This window comes from Morchella sextelata (assembly GCF_020137385.1).
Source record: "Morchella sextelata strain SCLS chromosome Unknown scls_26, whole genome shotgun sequence".
Lineage (NCBI taxonomy): Eukaryota > Fungi > Ascomycota > Pezizomycetes > Pezizales > Morchellaceae > Morchella > Morchella sextelata.
In genome coordinates this window covers 900,048-921,823 of record NW_025408641.1, presented here as the reverse complement: position 1 = coordinate 921,823, position 21,776 = coordinate 900,048, and the positions used below count along the sequence as shown (strand labels likewise).

Below are 21,776 nucleotides of genomic sequence, written 5' to 3'. Positions count from 1 at the left end.
AAATGTTGATGGATAAGTCGATGGGATGATGGATGGTGATAGGTGGTGGTGTTTTAGTCTATAGCGATGGTGGGAAGGTACCCAGGTTTACTTGTCTAATCCAGAGTTAACACAGCCTTTCACTATTTGGTGAGAGCTGAGAGCTTAGAATGCTGAAAAGATAAAGAGTCAAACCTTCGCGCTCGAGAGTTGAGGAATCACTTAGAATGTGGGGAAACCCTCACACAGAAGGAGGGGTCTGTATTCTCGCTTCCGCCACTTGGCTATTATTGGATTAAGAGTTGTGACCCAAGAGAAGCCTCAACTGTGACGTACCCCGGCATACAGCCAAGCCACGAGCGTTCTTGTCCAAGTGTGAGGTCATCCCCCATAATAACACCCGACCCCATATCATCCGGTGTTCTCGTCTTCTTCCTTTGTACCTCATTTCATCTCATTATCTATTGTATACCATCTCATCTCTCCGATACCACTTCAATTACACCAATTGGCTCTCCCAACATCTTCAAAATGGCATTTCGCTTGACTTCTGCTGCCCCGGCCATCAGGTCCCTTCTGACCCGCCCCTCTACAGCCACTTCGCGCCAATTTATGCGCAGGATGTCAAAATACACTGATGAAAACCCACACATCATAAAGGGTACTAATTCTGATCTTCCATGGATCATCGGTGCCGTTGTAGTCACTATTCCCACCGTAAGTGATTCCGGGAAACATAACCTCGGCATAATTTGAAAGCCCTTGGCTAACAAAATTGGGCTGTTCCAGGGTTTCTACCTACTCTCAGGAAATTCTAAGCCTGATCATCACGCTACCCATGCCTCTACTGGTCATAGTCTTATCTCTAAGCCTCATGGTATGCAGGATGAGGGTCCTCGAGATATCTCCGAGAAGGCCTCGCAAGCAGCCGAGAAAGCCAGCGAAAAGGCTAGCGAGGTCTACAGCGATGTGAAGAGCAAGGTCACATCTTCAGACTCTAGCCCTAGCGACACTGCTTCTGAAGTGGAAGAGAAGGGTAGTGAGAAGGCCCAGAATTTGAAGGAGAAGGCTAGTGAGAAGGCCGAAGACTTGAAGGGAAAGACCAGTGAAAAAGTTGAGGATTTGAAGGAGTTGAAGGAAAAGGGAAGTGAAAAGGTTAATGACTTGAAAGAGAAGGGCAGTGAGAAAGCTGCCGAGTTGAAGAAGAAGGCGGAAAATGAGAGTAACCAAGGAAAGGTAGGTGGAAATTTTAATGCAGGGGATCGGATCAAATGCAAAGTATTAACGGCCTTTGAAGCCACCTTCAGAAACCGATAAGCCGGCTGCGGCAATTAAGCCCCCAAAGAGTATGAACGAACAAAGTGGGAAACAGGAGGGGATTTCAAATAGCGAAACTAACCACGCTGTGAGTTATTTTCACCTCGTTTCACTGGTGTGGAAGAAATTATTGACCCCGGATAATAGGTACTTCACGATGAAAGAGGCCAAGCAATAAGCAAGAAAAGCGAGGGAACTCATGATACGGCGAAGTTGAAAGGGACAGTAGATCCAAACAGAGAGGCCAGATGAGTTTTTAGAAAATGATACAAAAGCTATTGTGCTTAACGAGCGAGTAAGAATTCAGAATGCCATGTTGATGGGTGTAGAATTTACATATTTAGCAGGATACTATTAATACACCATTGGTGTTAAATCCATTTAAACAATTTCCGGGGTTTGCCATCAAACCTATAGCTACATCTTGAGCATTGAATTGAAAACGGCCGATTTTCAACCTGTAAACTAATTGAGACTATCTCCATAATTCTCAGCCAGGCCAAATCCCATTAGAGTACCTACAGCGCGATTCTTGTTACCTTTCCGGGCTCTAAATTCATAAAACTATAATTATTTTAAATAATATGTACTTGGAAAATTTACCTACGTACATGTATGTACCTGCTTAGGGTATTCAAATTTATGGCGGAAGTCTTATATACATACCATGGACCTTAGTACTTTAGGACTTGGATGCCACAAACCTTTGTGATATCCTTTACTATAAGATTCAAATAGGTAGGCAATCAATTTGATGTTTTCTTTACCATATGCCATGCACATGCACTTTAACGATAAATCGCATCACCGGGGAGTGAGCCCTGCCTACAGAGCTTTATATATGTGCAATATCTATATCTTTGGAGTATTTTATACCTCTAGTCCCATATCTCCGGAGTTGGTGTGTGCTCCCGCGAGTGTGTGACAAATACTTGACATGTGAAAGGGGTTTATAGCCCATACTTAACCAGATACTGGAAGTTAATTTTGATAGCAATGGTTGATGCCAGCCCGCGATGTAGAATATGACGGAGTTCCTGTGTGTTGAAAATCTAAGACATCCTCTCAGGCCTAAGGATATGCCATAACTATTATAACTATGTACGTCTACCTAAGTAGCCTCTCCAAAAAGGGCCTTTCTTTCTTTCTTCATGATCAAAGGGACAGCCAATAATATGTAGTTAAGGTACATACTGCCTGTTTTACTATATACAAGTACAGCCACTCTGCAAAAGTGTTCGTGATTCAGATTTCGGAGTGAGACATTTCTCTATATGTAACCGTGCGGACCATCAAAAACCCCCCAAGAGAAAACTTTCCCAGTGACCAATGGAGCCCGGAATCAATGAAGAATTAGATCAATGACCTATCTTCTTTTATATATAGCCACGAACTATATTATATATTTTTCGCTGTTTTGAATCTCTAAACTAATAACATCAACATCACGGGTGCGCCACACTGTGCACTGACATTCAAACTAAATCACGAACACTTTTGCTGAGTGGCTGTATATGTAGTATCAATATGGATCAGTATGAACTACAGTAGTATTCTTACAATACCACGTCACATACATATATACTAGATACGTACGCGTACATATAGTAATATAATGTGAAAACAGTTGAGCAATTGAGTATCACACATATATATACTAGCTCATTAGAGACGATGTGGCCAAATAATCTAATTAAAGGCCAGACGTACTTAAGGCCATGCTAATCACAAACCCGTGAACTGGTCATTGGTCCAGCCAGACCAGATTATGGCGATTGTCTTAATAACACGAATTATAATGAATTATTTAAGTGAATCGATTGCGAAGCGTAGGAATGTTTGTTGACATGTAAGTACAGGTAGCACCACGTGCACCTATAACTAGTATCACTACATGTACTTCTGGCCGGAGTCACTTACAATCCATATTATAGGCTTCTCGGCGGGTTGGAGTACTGAAAATACAGTCGACGAAGCTTAAGGGGTATAAAATTTTCATCCCCAGCCAGGGTAAAATCTGTCAATCTGGCTTGATCAATTGATATTCCACCTGATCTGATAGTACGTTCTGGATAGGTCGATAAGGAATCCGAACGATCCAAGACTATTGCAGGGTTTTAAATGATTGATCTGCCGGTACTCACTAAACTTTAAGGTTTAACTGACTTATCCCTGCATATGCAGGACTACATGTATATACAGGGCAGACCTATCCTATAAGATGACTTATATAAGGGTAAAGAATATTTATAGGCTATCATTTAGTTACATGTAGTAGTATCCTACTAATTTTCCACAGGGGCGTCGATCCAATAGCACGACGTAGAGTAGAGCACTAGAGTACGTTACTTACATGTACATGTATGCACTACGGATCTAGATCCCATGGCCGGGCTCTAGCTAGATCTACTCTTATGTGACGAGTCAATTGTCCGTCCCTACGAATAGTTGCTTGCTTTGGCTGTACAAGGATTACACAATTGGTAAGAAATCGGCAGGATGTCTTTGAATCGCTCAATGTATATAGCTTCTTAACTAACTAGTTGATTATTTCACTTAGATCTCTTATTTCTTATAATTATAGATGGTCTGGTCCCTCTACTATAGATCTATCTATAGATTTGGTTCACAGCTGCCAATGGGCACGTGGCCGGCGGACAGTACGTCGTCCAAAGGTAGATCAGTAAACTACACGTACATACGTACTCTACTCTACATAAAGTCTTAATCGATTTTTAGATGCTTCCAATCCGTATGTATGTATGTATTCTGCAGTTGCGCGTACAAATAAGATATAGTGCTCATGCCATATGCGTATACCAGTAGCGTCATGGCCGGGCGCTATTAGTGTGGTCCATGAGCCAGCTCGAGTCGAGACGGCATATAAGCTCGAGCTGGCTCGGCTCGTGGGAGGCAGAGGCTCGCAAGGCTCGAGCTTTGGTGACAGGCTCGTAAACTGGCTCGAGCCTGTGATCAATGATATAAAAAACAGGTTATCCATACAGCAAATATAGTAAGATGACAAATATAAGCTTCATTTCATAGAGTAATACCGTGAAAAAGATTAATTATTTAAGTGAACACTCTGGTGGGTAGAAGTCACTTTTTTGCTTCCTTTATGGCTTCTAGAGCCTAGTTCAGTGAGCAAACTGAGCTTGAGGTAAGGATCGAGCCAAAGCTCGAGCCTTAGAGAAAACGGCTCAAGCCGGCTCAGGCTCGCTGGAGGGAGAGGCTCACTGGGCTCGAGCCGAAAGTTCGAGCCTAAAGCTCGAGTCGGCTCATGGACCACACTAGGCGCTATGCATGAGCACATACATATATACTCTATCTATGCAACGACAGCTAATATAAAACAAAATACAGTACTGCAGTACATACATTAAGTACTCATTTGAGTCCTAGAGTATATTATCCCATGGTTCGGCGAGACCTGCTTAGAGTCTGGTGCTGTGCAGGCCCAGTACCTTGGCATCAGTTGTTATTGTTGAAAACGAGGTTGAGAGTAAAAGATCAGCTCAATTGTTACCATGTCTGGCCCAGTTTGGTATTACTACGTCCCAGCACTAGATTTTAAGAAGGTCTGATAGATTACTAGGATAAACCAATCATATGTAGAACAATGTATCTCCGCCTTGCAAAGTGGCAGGGGTAGTAATTGGGTTACCATTGTATAAACCAATGGCTGAATGATTTTTTCATCGTACTTGAGAGAAGGGAAATTGGATGGAGTACATGTATAATCACTGAGGTCCGCCGGCCAGAAGATGTATACGTATATATATTTTTTGTCGTTCCCCTAGGCCCGCATGGCATCAAAGCAAATTCCTACGTTTAACAGCTCTCTAACTCCCTAAATTACCTTCGAAACAACAAAATCCCTGTAGGTATATATGTTGCTACATCATATAACACTGTACTAGAAATTAACCCTAGCCTCTCCATATAGCCCAAAATGGCTAGCGCCAAACTCTTATCATGAGTTTGATCCATGAAATACGCTCTATATACAGAAAACGGGTTACCTTTAACATAAAATTATGGTTTTTTTCTCGAAATTGGAGGAAAGCCTACGGTAAGGGTTGGTCGAGTGATATTAGATGATTTTGATCGCAGTGCTTGACGGGAAAGTAATCAGACCAGTCAGGGTAACAGGAGAATCGCCCCATCAATCAGAATCCGTAAGGATTTTAGGGCTCGAACCCCTGTGAAAGTTCACGATCAGATATGATAAGAAACGTTTGAATACCCCCCATATTCACACGTCACCTGCTTTCTTTCTCGATGGGTCGTTACAGCATCCGCCTGACACATCAACTTCTGAACAGATGGGTCGAACTGAATCTGATCGACAACCCTTCCCAACTAGTACAGAGATTTGGCTCTATCTACCACGCCTTTTACTCCTCCGACAATTATACATGTATCCAACACCCGGACTGATGAATACATGTAGTGGTACATACATGTATTCAAGTCCACACTGTGATACAGAAGAAAAGTAATGTGCAGGAAATGCATGGGATTCGGGAGGAGGCACTAAACCTAGTATTTTTTTGTTTAGTTCCATCTCCCAAACCCCTTTCCGCACTCTTGTGAAGCTACCGATGTCTCGATCTCGTCGATATTGTCAGTCACTTATCCTATCTAGAGTATAGGCATTTGATCTATCCCTCCTAAATATAGTTTACTCTACGGTGACGCAGTGCTGCATCGGGTACGAGATCAGGTAACAGGTACCGACCTTACGGGATGCCTACCATCGATTCTACGCTTATTACCTCACAGTCCTGTGTGTTCTCGACTTAATCGCGGATTACAATGCCTCCTGATTCACGCCCCTGAAGTCCTCTTTCACAGCTGTACTCAGTTATCGAAGACCCCCTGCTCCATGTGTACGAAGGAATAATAGTCCCGTCAATAGATATAACACTAGGTGTTGAACTTGACGCCCCCGCTTTAGAGAGATACAGTATGTGTTTACGGCTCCCTTTATCCTGAATTCAGCTCTTAGATCGATGATCTTAACCAACAGGTCGGCTAGGAACAAACCCTCGCAACCGCCCCCCCCCTCCCCTATGGGTCTTGGTCTGGCCTTTGGCAATGTCTTACAGATGGATACTTCAAATATTTTGTCCACTCATCCCCTGAACGACTCCGGTCGGGATCAGACCGCCCCGTGAATGTTGGAGAGTCGGAAGGATTTTCTTGAGCCAAAAGCTGCCCCACATAATCCAATGTATGTATGTATGGACACCTGATTACGAACCCGATTTCCTTCACCCCCACATAATTAACGCAAAAAGCATCAAAAAATCCTTCCTGATATTCTATTAGTGGGTAGCGAATCCGGTGAGAAATGAGATAGGTTTAGAACACAAGTCATACGTCAGTACTCTTCCGCCCAGGACCGACTTCCTACCCGTGTCATTGGTGTGCAGATGTACTAATACTCTTGCCCAGTCGCCTCGACCGGTATTATTTAGTAACGCGGATAACATCCAATAACAGCCATGCGGCTACCTAGAGTTAGATGATAGATCTCTAGGTCTATGTTCTTTATCCAATACCCTTCCCCGCTTTCTTCGTATCTCCCTTCTTGGTTGCTACCTTTCTTTCCGATTGGCTGGAAAGAACTTCCAACGAAGTGGCATTGAATCTACGTGGAAGTTGTCTTCCTAAGCTGAAGACGGACTTGGCTATATCGAGGTGTCAGAATCTTATCAACATATAAACCAAACTCCATCCCGTTCATGACTTACCAATTACAAACTACACAGTTGTCAAATTCCTTTCCATAGACTTCTTCAACACTCTAGGAAAGTATGCATCCAGCTAGTCAAGTTCAAGGCGTAGACTGACCAAAGGTGATAGATTTAAACTTTCTTTTTCTTTCGGTGCCATATTCGAAAGGAAAATCTGCGTGGCCTATAGGTATTCGATATTCCTGTTGCACTTGATGCAGTATATATCGGCAGTCTCTTGGAAAATGCTGTCCGAGTGAGAACACATGACTGCGTTCACCCCGCAGATACATGACCGACACCACTACGAAGAGGGTATCGAGCCAAGGCCGAAACCACCATTTTTTGTCATGAGGAGTCCAAGGCATACCCTGCCTCAGCAAAGCCGTGATCATAAGCAATCACAACAAGACCATAAACGCAAATTATAGTGAATCACATCGAACTAACTCGTGGTTGTATTAGGTTGTGAATCTTGATCTGGTTTTCTTTGCTGGGCCTCATGGTATTCGCTCGACGGGATTTCCCACATAGCTTGTGAGATTGTATTATTCTACGATCTAAATTAGCCACCACTGTTCTGCGCGGGCTCGTCGGGGACTTAACTTGGACAAGCTTGTCGCTCAATGTTCCAACATGTCTAACAGAGCCGTGGCCGGGACTGTGAGATACGTCTCAATACCAGCATTTTTGAGGCACCCAGTAAAACAATCTCTTTGTTCATGCTACAAAACTTTTTGATCCATCTAATGTGAGCCCCCCGGGAACTTCCACCGGGTTGTCGACCACCTAAAGGTATGTTATTAGTCAAGTGGCTTATTGTAAAAAGAACTTCCCGAAGTCGTGACCCCCAATATAAACCAGAGAGAATGATACCTGCCAGCCCTTAGGTAAGGGACCATCCGTTAGCCGGAAATTCAGGGTCTGTCAGTGCAGATCTTTCCAAGTTTCCAACTTTTCGTGCATGAGGTGCAGTAAGATACAAGATATCGATACATACGCTCCAGATTTTCTTCCTCAGCTTTCAGCAGCTTTGGATGATGATATATATGCCGCCGAGCCAGAACACTTCCACGTGACATATTAAGAACCAATAAACAATCACGTGAAATTAGTGATATACAAGATTGCTGGCGGTTTCTCTGATTCTTATTGTAAGTCATTGTGAGCCAAGAAAGAATTACTCAACAACGCTCAACCCGAAGGACCCGTAAACACACCCCATGCCCCCCCCAAAAACCAAGTATGTCAACTAAACTGCTTAACTACCGGTACTCGCGGCAGGCCAAAAGAACCAGAAAATTGGCTTTTCTGGTAAGTGTACCTGGTTGGTCGGAACGGGCCACACCACCGAACTGGTTCGTCAACACTGAACCCCTGTCCTCCGGTTCCTCTTGCCATCGTCATATCCCTGGGTTTCAAAATTCCGGGATCGCCGCACGACAAAATAGGCACTATAGATTTACGATGTCCTATTCATTTTTCGAGCAAAATGATGCGATCCCGTACATGTAGAACGCCTCTACGGGAGTGTTCACCGCCAGTAGAAGTGCAGGTCTTAGGGTTCGGCGGATAGGCTATCGATATCCGCTTAAGTTCAAAGGGCCAAGGTTAGGACGTTCAAATAAGATGTGGCGAGCCCACGATACAATATCTACCCCACAGTTTTTTTCTTCTTTCTTTTATCCGTATGGTACACAGGAGCTTTTCGTTCTCGACTCTAAGGGGTTCACAAAGTTCTGTATGTTGTTTTGTCCCACACACACTCCCTCAACGTTGCAACGTTGCGCATGCACCATGGATGTCATCATATCTATATTAATGAGGGTCCTATTAATATCAATCCGCTCATAGATGAAGAGGAAAACATAAAAAAAAACATATATGAAAGCCACTCTGGGGTTCTCAATTCGTCTAAAGAATCCCCATAGAAACGTCATCATGACCGAGCTCTGTACTACAGGCATGCAACCGACTAGAGGCCGTATGTTTTTTTTTTTCATTCCTTTTCTTACAAACTTCTTGTAACTCTTTACAAAGCTCAAGTCGGCCAGTTCAGTTAGTTGTTGCGTGGGGCACCAAAAAGACCCCATCATGACCAGGGTCCCCCTTTATAACGGAGGGGGGGATTGATCTCTGATCTCCGATCTTTTGCTTCATACGAGTAGCCTTGCATGCCACTAGTTAGGCATTCACCTTCCGCCTCATGATCATATTTATATTGGAAAACTACCCAACCCTGTACGCTACCGTGCATTGTAGTGGCGTGGCGCAGGTGCTGATCATCAATGTGTTGACCCGGAAAGGTAGAAGATGCTTCTCAACAACAGAAAGTCTCCTATTCAACAACAAATGAGGTGGTCCCTAAGGCAGTTTGTGTGTGTTTACTTTCGAACTCTCGACACCATCCGCGCTGGCTCTTTAGGCAGGAACTGCCATTTTTAAGTATACACCATCTAAATCAACGCAAAGTGATATATTGGGAGGGGGGCTAGGGGAGGGGGGGTTGGCTCTGAGTTTTGATCAAAATCTGACATTTGTTTCTTCGAGAAAAGGGAGTGTCTTATATGGTCGGTTGGATATTCCGGTGCTAGTACTAGCTATTGCCTACTAGCTGTACACCCATACATGGGCCCAATATCAAGTAGGGCTCGAGTGATCATTTATGATCTCTAACCTTTATATCCAAGAGGACCAACGTGCTCTACTTGTCAATACCGCCGGTGCCAGGGCTAACATGTGAATAACTCCGATATTCTGACGGCAATCAACGGATATAACCCTGCACTCCATGCGGGCCTGGAGTCGGCGATGAAGTCGCAGACAAGCGCAGAGCCAAAGAGAAGGATCCCAGTATATACGTATGTAGAGAGAAAAATAAAATAAAAAAAGCTATGATACACATGTACCATACCGCGACCCACAGACTGAGCAGTTTTAGATACATGTAACGTATATAAGAGACTTCAATTATTATGAAAACGTGGCACCCCCTACAAGAGAAAGTATGTGAAATCAAAGTCAAGCCTCTGGTTAGCACTATCAATGTCTCATCATGTAGATCTAGTAGCAGTAGCTGTCGAGGTAACCAGCTAGGAAAGCACCCATGGGCCAGACCACGCAGGCAGAAAGAATGAATACATAGGCAAAAAAAAAAAGACTGTTCTCATGGTTGTCAATATGAAACGGAGTTTCCCGTCTGTCTGCGGATTCCTGTCAGCCGTCAAATATAAAAGGCTGCCAAGAATTAAGGGTTCACTCTTAAAAGTATTGATCAGCGGGAGTCACGCTTGATCGCCAATCACAGATCCCATCAAGAACCCTCGCATAAGCATAAGCGCAACCTTTATCCACGTTTCCTGGGGAGCTCGGGGGTCAAAGCTCCCAGGTCCCTAGCAACTCACGAAAGGTCACCGGCACAGACAAGGCCCAATTAATCTGTGCGCGCGCCCGTACATTTGTTTGAGATCGCGAGGCAGACTGCGATGCTGTACACATAAGCAATTGATCTCGTCTCCATAGAAACAACTCTACCACGTCGTATCTCCGTAGTGGAGTCACCACCTATCACTCAGGGCGAAGCTTGCTGTGTTGTAAGTTTGTTGATAAGATGGGATCGGGCATCATCATCAGGATTCTGATCTGTTAACATGTGTTGTTTCTTTGCCTAGTTTTCTACCTTTATGCAATTTTCAACGAATTTTATTACAGTTACTACTATTGCCCTTGATCGATGGGTCCGGGCTCGGGGGCGAAAGTTACAAAACATGGTTCCGTTTTCACGTTCCAGTTAATTAGACATGATGACAGCTAGGTTGAAAGAAAGAAAAAAACAGGACCTGCGTGGAGTGAATCCGCAGGAGGGAGAGCGCTCATACTGCTGCCTGCTCGGGCATGATCATGTTGAGTAAGACATGAATACTTTGGAAGAAAGAAGAAAGAAGAAAGGAAAGAAAGAAAGAAAGAAAGAAAGAAAGAAAGAGAAATCCAAACGGAAAAAAGAAAAAGAAAAAGAAAGAACAATTCATAGAGTTTAATGACATACATTTTACTATGATATATCATGTATTAGTTGACTAGATCAAATATAGAACGACATCTTGCCTTGGTCTTGGTATCATGACATGACAGCCATGGGAGAATTCGAACTGGAGAAGCACGTTGTTGAATGGAGCCAGAAGTTTGGGAACGGAATTACGAACTGTATGTCTTTGTATCTCGGCATACTATCTGCCTACCAGAATCCATACCAATACATTCAACACCCCACATCCATACATGCCATACATGTGTATCAGCAGCAGAATATCTGTATGTCTTCATGTATGTGTATGACCCGTCGCCTGGATTACCTCCCGGATCCGCCAAAGACGTCATAAAAAATGACGATCTAAACCCTGCCTGCTAATACCGACCGGCGAAACAAAACGATGAATTATAACCTGGAAGTACGCGTAGTTTCTGGCGAATACCTTTATAAGTTAGGATTGCTAGAAATCTTAGAAATCCTAGAAAACCAGCTCTTCGCGCCAAATTTTGTCACCATCTCAGGGGGGGAAAAAAATAGAGAGAGTCCAGTCGCTACTTCTCATATCATCATCACAATATTTCATCATGTCAATATTCGCGTCTAAACAGAATGGGCAGTCCTCCGACAACGGTAGCAGCAGTAATGGTAGTAGTTGTTGCGATGTTTGTGGTTCTGGTGCTCAGTCTACACCTACTTGGCCACCACCTCCAACGTTCGCACAGTATCTCAATGGTGGCGCTGGGAGCCTCGACATTCGAACGGAATCTTCAGAATTCTCACTCTCCAGGTCATTAAATGCCCTTTTACCACAGGATATCAGACTTGAGTCTATTGAAGACTTCAAGTCAAGCACCGAATCCGTAATCTCGTCTATCAGGATATTCTCAAGGGACTCTTTGCCACCCTACCCAGTAACTGCTAAAGCAATAGACAAGTTCTATCTATCTACCGGACAGCTCTTCTACATTCTTGAAGAACATGAAGCTCGTGAACTTCTTAAGATCGCATACACAGAACCTCAAAAGACAACTTTGCCGATGTTTTGTCAATTGTTTGCGATCGCGGCTGTCGGATCACTTTACGACGACCTAGTGCCGTTTGCCGTGAACCAATCCTTTTTTCAGACAGCAAGATTCTACTTGGACGACTGCTTGGAGGCAGATGATTTCCAAACTATGAGAGTCTTGCTTCTACTCGCCATTTACTGTATCCTTGAAAAAAGGGTTGCCTGTTGGAAATATATAGGTGCGTTTTTAATTTCGTCTTTTCTTCCCTCCTTCCCTACACCATGGCCTAAACAGTCGTACAGCAAGCTTTGTATAATTAGTTTCGTCCGAGAAACATTCCATTGATATCTCACCAATCTAGGTCAAGGTCTTCAAAGCGCGCATTCGCGGGGGATTCATCTAAGCAGCGAGCCACCCGCAGGCGGAATCTTCTCCAAGATTGAATGGGTTGGATGGAGGAAGACATGGAGAAGTTTAGTCTTTTTGGACAGGTTTGTGGCATCACTATTTGAAATTATACGCAAAAAAATATACTAAAGGACCACCCAGCTGGCTTGCTGGTACTTTAGGGGTATTGCCGAACGTTGACCCAGCAATCTCTCAAAGCTGCTATGATGAAAAGGTAAGATACAGATAACCTTTTTTTCCTGCTCCTATCCCGTGATTCATAACACCAACTGCAGTGTATTTTATAGATCATTATGGTAACGAAATCTCAACTGATCAGGAATATCACGACACCAACAACTCCATCACTTCTGGGCTACAGCTCAATCTCATCAAGCTTGGCATTTTGCTTGGGAAAATTCTATGCAACGTGTTTAGGGATTCTGGGGCAGATCTCCAGATCATCTCGGAGCACATGGTGCAATTGGAGCACTGGCATGAGAGACTACCCCAGTTCTTACAGCTGCAGGCACTTGTTTCGACAGAAATCGAGCCCATGAAAAAGGCTATGGTTTACTTGATGCATTGCACATATCTGACGGCGATAATTCTCCTGACGCGACGGGTGATGGTTCCGTTAGTATCAGGGGAGGGTGTCATCAACGATTGGTTAGCTGCCGGCAAAATCAAGGAAGCTATTGCGTACGCCGAGATTTGCGTTTATGCGTCAAAACAAGTTGCAAAAATTGTTGGGTTACTGCATTCGGAGAGGTTATTGGTCAGAAAATGCTGGATGGCCATGTAAGCCCCCATATTGCGTTGAAGATCACTATGTTTGCTGTTCTGTTTGTTGTGTTAATGCTTACCTTCTTCCTCTTAAAACAGACACCCCGCTTTCAACGCAGGCCTGATCCTGCTGTTTCACGTGTCCCAGCAAGCTCTGAAGGGTCATTATTCTGAACAGTTCTCGGAAGACGTTGCCGACGCGAGAAAATGCATTTCGGCGCTGGAGTACTCGGCACAGGACAATGAGGTTTCCCGTTGCTACCTAATCATTCTCCGTCCCTTCCGAGAGCTATTGAGCCGGAATCCTGGAGAAGCCCGAGACATGCTGCAGCCACCCGAACCACCACAGCCACCACCAACCAGCCCGCAAAGTCATTGGGGCAGCATGTCTTCGGTGCAGCTTGCGGACATTGACGGTATCGGTTCCCCGTCCCCATCAACGTCTCCGGATTCGGCGCTTACGCCGGCATCTGCGTCATCAACGAAGCGTTTACAGTCTAACAATTACGCGGTGGGCAAATATCCGAAATGGACAGAGATTTTTTCACCAGCGCCGAAGATTTTTGTACAACACGCTGGTATGGAACAGCAAGATAATAAGAGAAGGTATTCCGAGAAAGACATGAAGGATCTAGAAGCGCTCCTCAAGAGAGTGGCATGATTTACGAGAATTATATATACGATATTAAGGGTAGGATAGTATTATCTTTCAAAGGTGTTTGGGGGAGTTGGAGTTGGCGGCTATTTCATTCCTTAGATTTTAAAAAGTCGGTGAAATATTCATTGTTTACTGTTCCGTTTTGCTGTTTTGCCTTTTTGTTTTTTTCACTTTTATGTTCTTATTTGAAGGTTGCAGGCTATTAGATCCCTGAGGCATTGAGTTTTATATACAAGGGCTTCGAACGAATTTTATTACTTGTTTCTTTATCGGGTTAGGGGTCTGGGAGCTGAATTTGGGGTTTGCTTTTTTTTGAATATTTGTCACTGGCTTTTTTGGGATTATTTCTTTTGGCCGTCAACTTTGGAAGGAAGTTGTTTTTTGTTTTTTTGTTTTTACACGTAGATACTATGACTTTGCTGGTCTGAGCCGTAGGATCAAATGTTATTTTGTGCGTGATTTCCGTAAAACCTTCATGCGATCATCGTATTATCACAAAACTGCTCATAAGGTATAGAGCTTCAGCCGTCCACTTTCTGAGCCAAATACAAGCTGAACCCTCAATTAAAGCTCGTAATATGAGTATGAACGCCATTGCACTAGTGGCCGTGTGCCATTAATGGCTGGGGAGCAACTATAGTGAAAAGGGTGGCGATCTGCATAATGACATGACTTTTCCAGAACGCCATCTGAAAACATATCGAATTCTTCTTTTTAGAAACCTCAGCCCAATGGAGTATTCTAGTATAGGTTACTGCATAAATTATCACTTATGCGGGATGTTGGGGTAAGTCATGTAGAGGGTGTAGGGGGGGCTTACTACCAGAAATATAACATATCGCAAAGCTGGGAGTATGAACTGACGTCTGAACAAGCTTTCTGCCATCTCAAGCAGTCGCGCAAGGGTTCCCGAAAATCCCTCCTCTCCGGTACTGCTTGACCCGCAGGTCCAGAGCTTCGGCCGATCTTGGAGGGAAGTCTAGGGATGACGACATGACACCCTTTCCTCGTTCCGAACTCACAAAACCAGTGAAGACGAGTCACAAACTGGGGAAAAGGCACGACCTACATCCTACCTGACCAGACTAAATAAAAATGGAAAGATTTACCGAATCTCCTCTCCATACCCCTTCCTTCCTCAAATGCGAAGTGAGATGGTGTACCAGGAGAATGAAGGAAAACAAAAAAAAAAAAAAAAAAAAAAAAAGGAGAGGAAGAGGAAGAAGGATCCCGGGCGCAAGAATTACCTTGACGATCTTCCACTTGTCCCCCTGAAGATCACATCCCCACTTGACGACCACTTGTTTTCTCCCTTCTCTCTAAAAATCTTGCCTGGCGTACCGAACGAGCGTTGAGCCTTCCCACACCTCCACCGCCAACTAAGATTCGAAACAGTAGGCCACTAAGAGCTAGCTACTAGCAATTGGTTTAGACCTATCGCTACTGGTTCTCAGATAGCCAAATATAGCAGGCTTCTAGTTCAATAGCTCAGTGGTGTGCTTCTCGCTTCTTGATTGGCGTAGGTTGGGTCAGCACGTCCGGATGGCTTTTTAGGCTTGGAACATTGTAAAGCCTTGAGAGAACACCTGAATTCGGTTGTTAGTAGTTACTTCGCCTAAATACCTCATGTAAAACCCGGGTCCTGTATGTCTTCTCTTCTTCTATATGCTATCATGGTACAGCCATCTCTGTTGCTGTACTGCTGCATCTAAGTCATCCACCGTTTGAAGCATCAATATGTGCACTACTACTAATCTGAACTGATCAACTTTCAAGCGCCCAATTAGTTAGCGCTTGCCCGAGAGAAAAAAAGTACCGGGGGTCTAACGTAGGATTGTCTAGCTTTGGTATGGGGGCTTTGTCATTATAACCGAGTGATTAAGGATGACAAAGATCATGGTCGAATCAGCGTCATAACAAGCCAGGCTTGTCTGCCTCTCAGTTCTGCGAAGTCGGAGTTCTCAGAGGGACAGGACAGCGATCAGGGGAGGAGATATCGAGGAGGTCTTGCTCATACTAAGATAGTGTTCGGTGCTTCATATCAAAGCTCCCTTGTGGTATTCCACAGTGTCCTACTGACGCGTCAATCGCATGCTCAAAAATACTTAGTCAGGTTCGTCATCGCGCTGAGTGCAATATTAAGGCTCTTGTTAAAGTAGTTAAATGACAACCACAATCGGCCGCGCGCATTTGAAGATAACGAGAGATGTCACTGTTACAGCGTTACTTGTATCCATTTGCCAAGAAATTGGTTTATGTAGCGCATCAAGTATCAGGGCGATCCTCACCGGATCCCTACTGATGGTAAAAACATCCAGCCAGCACCTACAATAGTAGTTTCTTAATTATTGACATAAAACTATGACGTTTTCAGTGTTGACGTCGCAATAAAGTATCCATTACTGCAAGCCACAAATTTCTTCGGCGATTTCTTATTCGACAGGAGGCTTAGCAGGGGATCTGGTGGCTTTTCCCCACCCACGATTCCTATATCCTAGCTTTGGGTTAGCAAATCGCGGGGTTCACGTGACAACATCGTGTACGTCACAATTTGTTGTTATTCACACGATGCTAAATTTATAATGGCACAGACAAAACCATATGGCAGGGCTTAGTTGAACGAAATTTGCGATGAGATTACCCTGGTAACTGTACTATGTACATGTATGTATATTGTGCTAGATGGCCCCGCCCACCGGAACCACCCCCTTTCCACACAACGGGAACGAATATTGATTGGTTGGTATATACGATGAGAGAAGCTTATCTTAATGGCCAGATATCACGTCGATATTTTCCTTTTTTGGTATAGTTGTTTTGGTGATAGTGAGGAGAGTTCTGATAGCCAACTACTGGTAAGTGTAAGTGCATACATTCTAGCTAGTTGATATCTCGCGACAATTTTATCTATCAGATTTCTTTCTGAACAATGGCTTCTGTAGCAATTAATTATGGGACATCGCTTTCGTATTTTCGCAAGACGTAGGATCTCGATAAGTGTTGGAAACGGATATTATAGTTCTATATAACGACAAATCAGCTAGAATTTCACCAAGTATAGTATTTCTGGGTTAGTGGCGGGCCTGAATTAATGGCAAAGGTAGAGGAGCCAACACGGTTCTATAGGATTGATTGGTCAGTAAGTGCACATTCTCCAGTGAACTAGGTTAGAGCGGACGATACCTTAATTACGTTCATTGGATCGTAGAACAATTTGAGTCTTGTCCGTCACGTAAATACTGTAGCTCAACGTATAAAAGATGGCCGGTCACACAAGACGTTGAAGTTGCCTTTTACAGCGAGCTAGTATGAAGGAAGGTCAGGAGGCGTTTTTAAGGCAAATGACCACATAATTATATAAGGGAATTACAACGTCCTGTGTGATCGTCCTCTGAGACGAATCACTACGCTACAAACTTCCGATAAGTACGATATATATAAGTATATGTTAATATCTCCATAAGAAAAACCTGGAAAAGAACGGATCTATGTTCCTAAAAGGCCTGTACGAAGCCCTGTTCTGACCAAGAGCTCGAGTCTGCATAAAAGCTCCCTATCGATACAAACCATTTTTTCCTGGATTAATGGTATAGTTCCTCATTCATAATTGCGAATGGTAAGACTCAGCGAGGCCCCCTCCATTGTTCCGTGTCCATAGTGCTTGGTGTTTATTGTTCTTAGTTCAAAAACGGGAATAAATTCTTAGGAAAGTCAAACTTTGAGAATGGGTCAAGGCATATGGGAGCTATGATCTTTGAACACGCATAGCTGTAGTGGAAATTGCAGATCAGAGAGTTCTAGCTTCTCCATTTAGATAAATGGATATATAGTTCATCATGAACAGATTCCCGCAACGTGTCCAATCCGCATAGTCAACACTGTTGTACTAATGACCTACTTCAACGATGTGGAATTATCACTTCGTGTGTTTTCACGACCGGGAGCTAGTAGGCAACTTTTACTCAGTAGTAAACCTAACCCTCACTCCAGGAACCTCTTTTGCTGTGAAGTCACCTTCTGCGGCCCCTCCTATACATATTCTGGTTTCTCCACAGTCTGTAGGTAGCTATATTTCCTGAATATCACTACGCCGTCGTGGGCCTAATATGTCTCTGTTTTTTGCTGCAACGAACGAAGGGGTAGAATCACTCGAAGTTTGAAAAATATTAGACGAGTTGTATATTCCAATCAGATATGTAGATTCGGTCGTAGTGTGTATACAGCCATACAAGTGGTTTCCGGCCTTCAGCCGGTACTATATGTATATCAATCAGTCCAATATACAGGCAAGCAGCCTTGCGGCTTATTTTCTCTATTTGCCTGTCAGTCGGGGCTCTCAGGCCGCTGCGCGGCCCTCGACCCCTCCTGGCAGGCAAAGTCCATCACTATATCTGCTCTGGTCGATATGTGCCTTTTCTGATCGGTGATACCCTCCATATATCAGTGGATAGATCGCAGTTCAAGCTGCAAGTATCCCTTTAACAGCCACCAAGCCGCTAAAACTGAACTACTAATCGATTCCCAGAACCAGTTGAAAACCTATTAACAATCTAACACCACTCAGCACAATACCCTATGTTGATATCCAACACATGTTTCAAGTGAAACAAAAGCCTCTCTCAATGAGCCAATCAAGAGCTTTTAAATGTACATTGCATATGCAGGTTATAATTATATACTTATTAGATGTATTACGTGCTGTTCGCATCTATCAGCACCCAAGCTGATCATCAGCTTGGTTTTTCTGGATAGCCTAATTGAAAAGCCGAATTCGCTCTAGTACTTTTTAAAGATCATATACAATTCAGTTATTAAACTAGAAAGCTGCTTAAATAAGTTCATGACTTTCTTAAGTTCGAAATATATCGAAAAAAATATTGATGCTTGTTGTGACCGAGTGATATGTCATGATTGCATACTATAATTTGATAAACTTGTGAATATTTACTAAACGTTCTTACGGCCTTTCTTCTCTATCGGCCCCCTAGATGTTATATAGGCTATTCACAACTCTAGATCTTCTTTTGTCAACTTTCTTGAGTACCGCACGTGATTCACAGAGATTTTGATGATCCAACCGATACAGAGATCTGTCCAAATCAGAGCTTGGTGGCACGAAGTACATACGGGCTTTATTGGCCTGTACTGGCCCGTGCTTAACTGGCGCTTTGTCTTCCCTTGGTCTATACGTATATTCTAACTATAGCAAGGGTAGCACACGAGTAGGAATCTAATAATATTGGGTAACGGATATACTCAAACATGGTACAGTCATACTGCAATTACACTCTCATCACTTGATAATCATACTGCAATCTCTCCTCATCACACTGTAATCACCTTGGCTTGGGTCAATGATTGAAACATACTTTGTTTTTACCACTTAGTAGTATTCTTTTCGGATCTAGTATTTCATATCAGAATTAAGGTTAAAACACCTTAACCCATGTCCCATGTGCTTTACATGGAGGGGGCAAGAAACATGTGCACACGGACTAGTCTGGGCTGGCCCGGGGTAAGTACATGTATGTACGTGTGGACTGGACTGGTACTCTAAGTCTGTCTCCAGCCCGAAACCGGCCATCAAAGCTCCGATCATGAAGCTGTGCGCATGTGTTCCAGAACTAGAGCACATCCTATACATGTATCTGAGCGTTCTTGAATCCCTTCATAATTTTCCACTTCTTGGATGTTTTGAAGATTTAGAAGTCCCATTCGCTTCCCAAAACCTACCAGCCCCCAAACCTCTTGACTCAGGAGATACCCTAGTCTCACAAAAAGCGCCATAGTTACATCGTGTAGATCCAGGGGGACCACAGTTACCAACACAAGGGAGATGACTAGCTCTATAGCGCCTAACAGCTTCAGGAGGTTGAACAGCCCTGGAAGACTCGCCGACTTCATTTCGATGCACCTCCAACCTCATCCCTCTAGATCTACGTTTCTCGTCTGAGTTTCTTATCTGTTTCCGCCTGGTCTTTATTATCCGACCCCTGTTTGTTTCCACATCTAGTGTTTCTTGTCCACTGGGATTGTTCTCTCCATTATACATATTCCCATCCTCGATAAAGGACCTCCTTAACTCTTCATTTCTCGCCAGTTCAGTGGCCTTTTTCCGCTTCTGTCTTTTATATTCCTTGACAGGGCCTATCAGAAACAGCGTGGTGCCCTTAGTGACCTTGTAAGACTTTATAGCTATGCGCTTCAACTTTTTTGAGAGTTTAAAGAGGTGGTGTTTTATGGAGGGTTGGTTGAAGTGGATTTCAAGCATTTTAAAGCTTAAGGTTGTTTTCGGGAGATAACCTTACGTGGTTTGTGTGGTTAGTGCCTTTTTGGTCTAGGTTATTCGACTTTTCAACTGGATTACTTATTGTAACAATAAATTACTGTAAAAAGCTATAAATTCAAAGTGTTAGAATGAAGAAGATCTTCTCGTTCGCTTTGCTAGTTTGATTCCGCGGGTATGCTTACCCCCAGATGTGTGTACGTGAGAGTAAAGATGGAAGTGGGGATAAATTGGACGCAGATTTCCCCCTCTTTTCATCCGTGCCTATCGATAAAGAAAAAAGTATGTCCTACTTGTTACAAGAATAATTTCTCCGGATAAAGAACGCATGTACAAATCTCTTTGGGATATATATAAGAAGAGAAGGCAATGCCTTTTATGTTGTATTCTAGTAGTAACCACTAGGATCGAGCTACCACAAGAACTTTCGATCTTGAAGGTGCTAGGTAATCGTCCAATAATTCATCTGGGGTAAGCTGTATTGGCGTTTCAAAACATCATTATACATACAAATGAGAGAACAGAAATAACTCATAAAACCAAAAACCTCAAACATTATTCTAAGCCCATTAATCCAAAACACCAATCCGTGGCGTAGCGTTACCCAATCATGCTGACTGATCCCAAGCTTATCCGCACCGCATGGCCCGTGCAGCAATCTCTTGGCAACAGCTAAGCTTCCTCGCGCGCGCGCGACAACCCTCGAACTTCGCGAAAACATCCTCTCTCTCTCCTTTCGGAAATATAAGGAAACCAGTACAATGTCGTCCCCAACTGTATCCGCCCAAGATCCTGTTCTCCGCGCTGAGATAAATCGTCGCCTCCTTGACTCAGGAGAGCTCGAACGGTACCCTGATTCCCTATCCTAAAATTCTAAGGAAGAGCGCGGATAGCTAATATAAGGGCGAGGTAGACTGGAAACGCTATTACTTGATTTACTCCGCGAGTCGGGATGGTACGAGGAGACGAAAAAACTCTGCCACGAGCGACTACGCGCACAAGATGCCAAAATCGGGAACTTTAATGCTTTAGTTGCAGATGTGGAGGGTCGAGTGAAGGAGACAGTACCGGAAGCAGTCAAGGTGGAGGTCGTTAAGGCCATCAAGAAGGTTCTAGAGAGTATGATTGAGTAAAGGATACTCAGTGAAGGCTACGGGAGCTTGATGGAGTGTCTGGCGTTTTCTGGCTTTTTTTTTCTTTTTTCTTTTTTTCACAGGAAGTAATTGGAACCATTTACCGTCATGTTGTACTTGTGAACATTTCCACCACTGTAATAGTGTAGCTTGTTCATTTACAACCACGCGTTTCCCCTTTATCCTTCAATTTACCTTTCCAGACTCAAATGCGACAGGCATATGTACCTGCAGCACAGTAACCATGGAAATTGCTTTTCCGCCACGCCGGCACGGATCTTGAATGGTTTATTTTTACAAATCACGAGAACAACAGTCCATAACTTGCATCGAACCCAAAGGCTCATACTTTCCATACCAGCACCTGTAAATTCCCGCCCCGGAGGCCACAAGTTATTCAGGCCGTTTCGGGCGTCCATGACTTAGTTCCCGGGCGGGTTCCGGCTCGCTCA

At 43.7% G+C, this 21,776-nt stretch overlaps 3 protein-coding genes across 3 annotated transcripts; all 3 read left to right on the top strand.

Moving 5' to 3' along the window:
- Positions 1-510: 510 nt before the first annotated feature.
- On the top strand, positions 511-1,548 carry H6S33_008513 (uncharacterized protein; the record flags this gene model as incomplete). The annotated part of the gene is made up of 4 exons (XM_044839869.1): positions 511-696; positions 769-1,215; positions 1,277-1,384; positions 1,444-1,548. The coding sequence occupies 4 exons, from the start codon at positions 511-513 to the stop codon at positions 1,546-1,548; spliced, it is 846 nt and encodes a 281-aa protein (XP_044688058.1).
- Positions 1,549-11,651: 10,103 nt separating this feature from the next.
- H6S33_008512 (uncharacterized protein) lies at positions 11,652-13,908 on the top strand (the record flags this gene model as incomplete). The annotated part of the gene is made up of 6 exons (XM_044839868.1): positions 11,652-12,312; positions 12,436-12,565; positions 12,624-12,696; positions 12,802-13,262; positions 13,347-13,663; positions 13,784-13,908. The coding sequence occupies 6 exons, from the start codon at positions 11,652-11,654 to the stop codon at positions 13,906-13,908; spliced, it is 1,767 nt and encodes a 588-aa protein (XP_044688057.1).
- Positions 13,909-20,952: 7,044 nt separating this feature from the next.
- On the top strand, positions 20,953-21,324 carry H6S33_008511 (uncharacterized protein; the record flags this gene model as incomplete). Its single annotated transcript, XM_044839867.1, has 2 exons — positions 20,953-21,038; positions 21,105-21,324. The coding sequence occupies 2 exons, from the start codon at positions 20,953-20,955 to the stop codon at positions 21,322-21,324; spliced, it is 306 nt and encodes a 101-aa protein (XP_044688056.1).
- Positions 21,325-21,776: the final 452 nt, after the last annotated feature.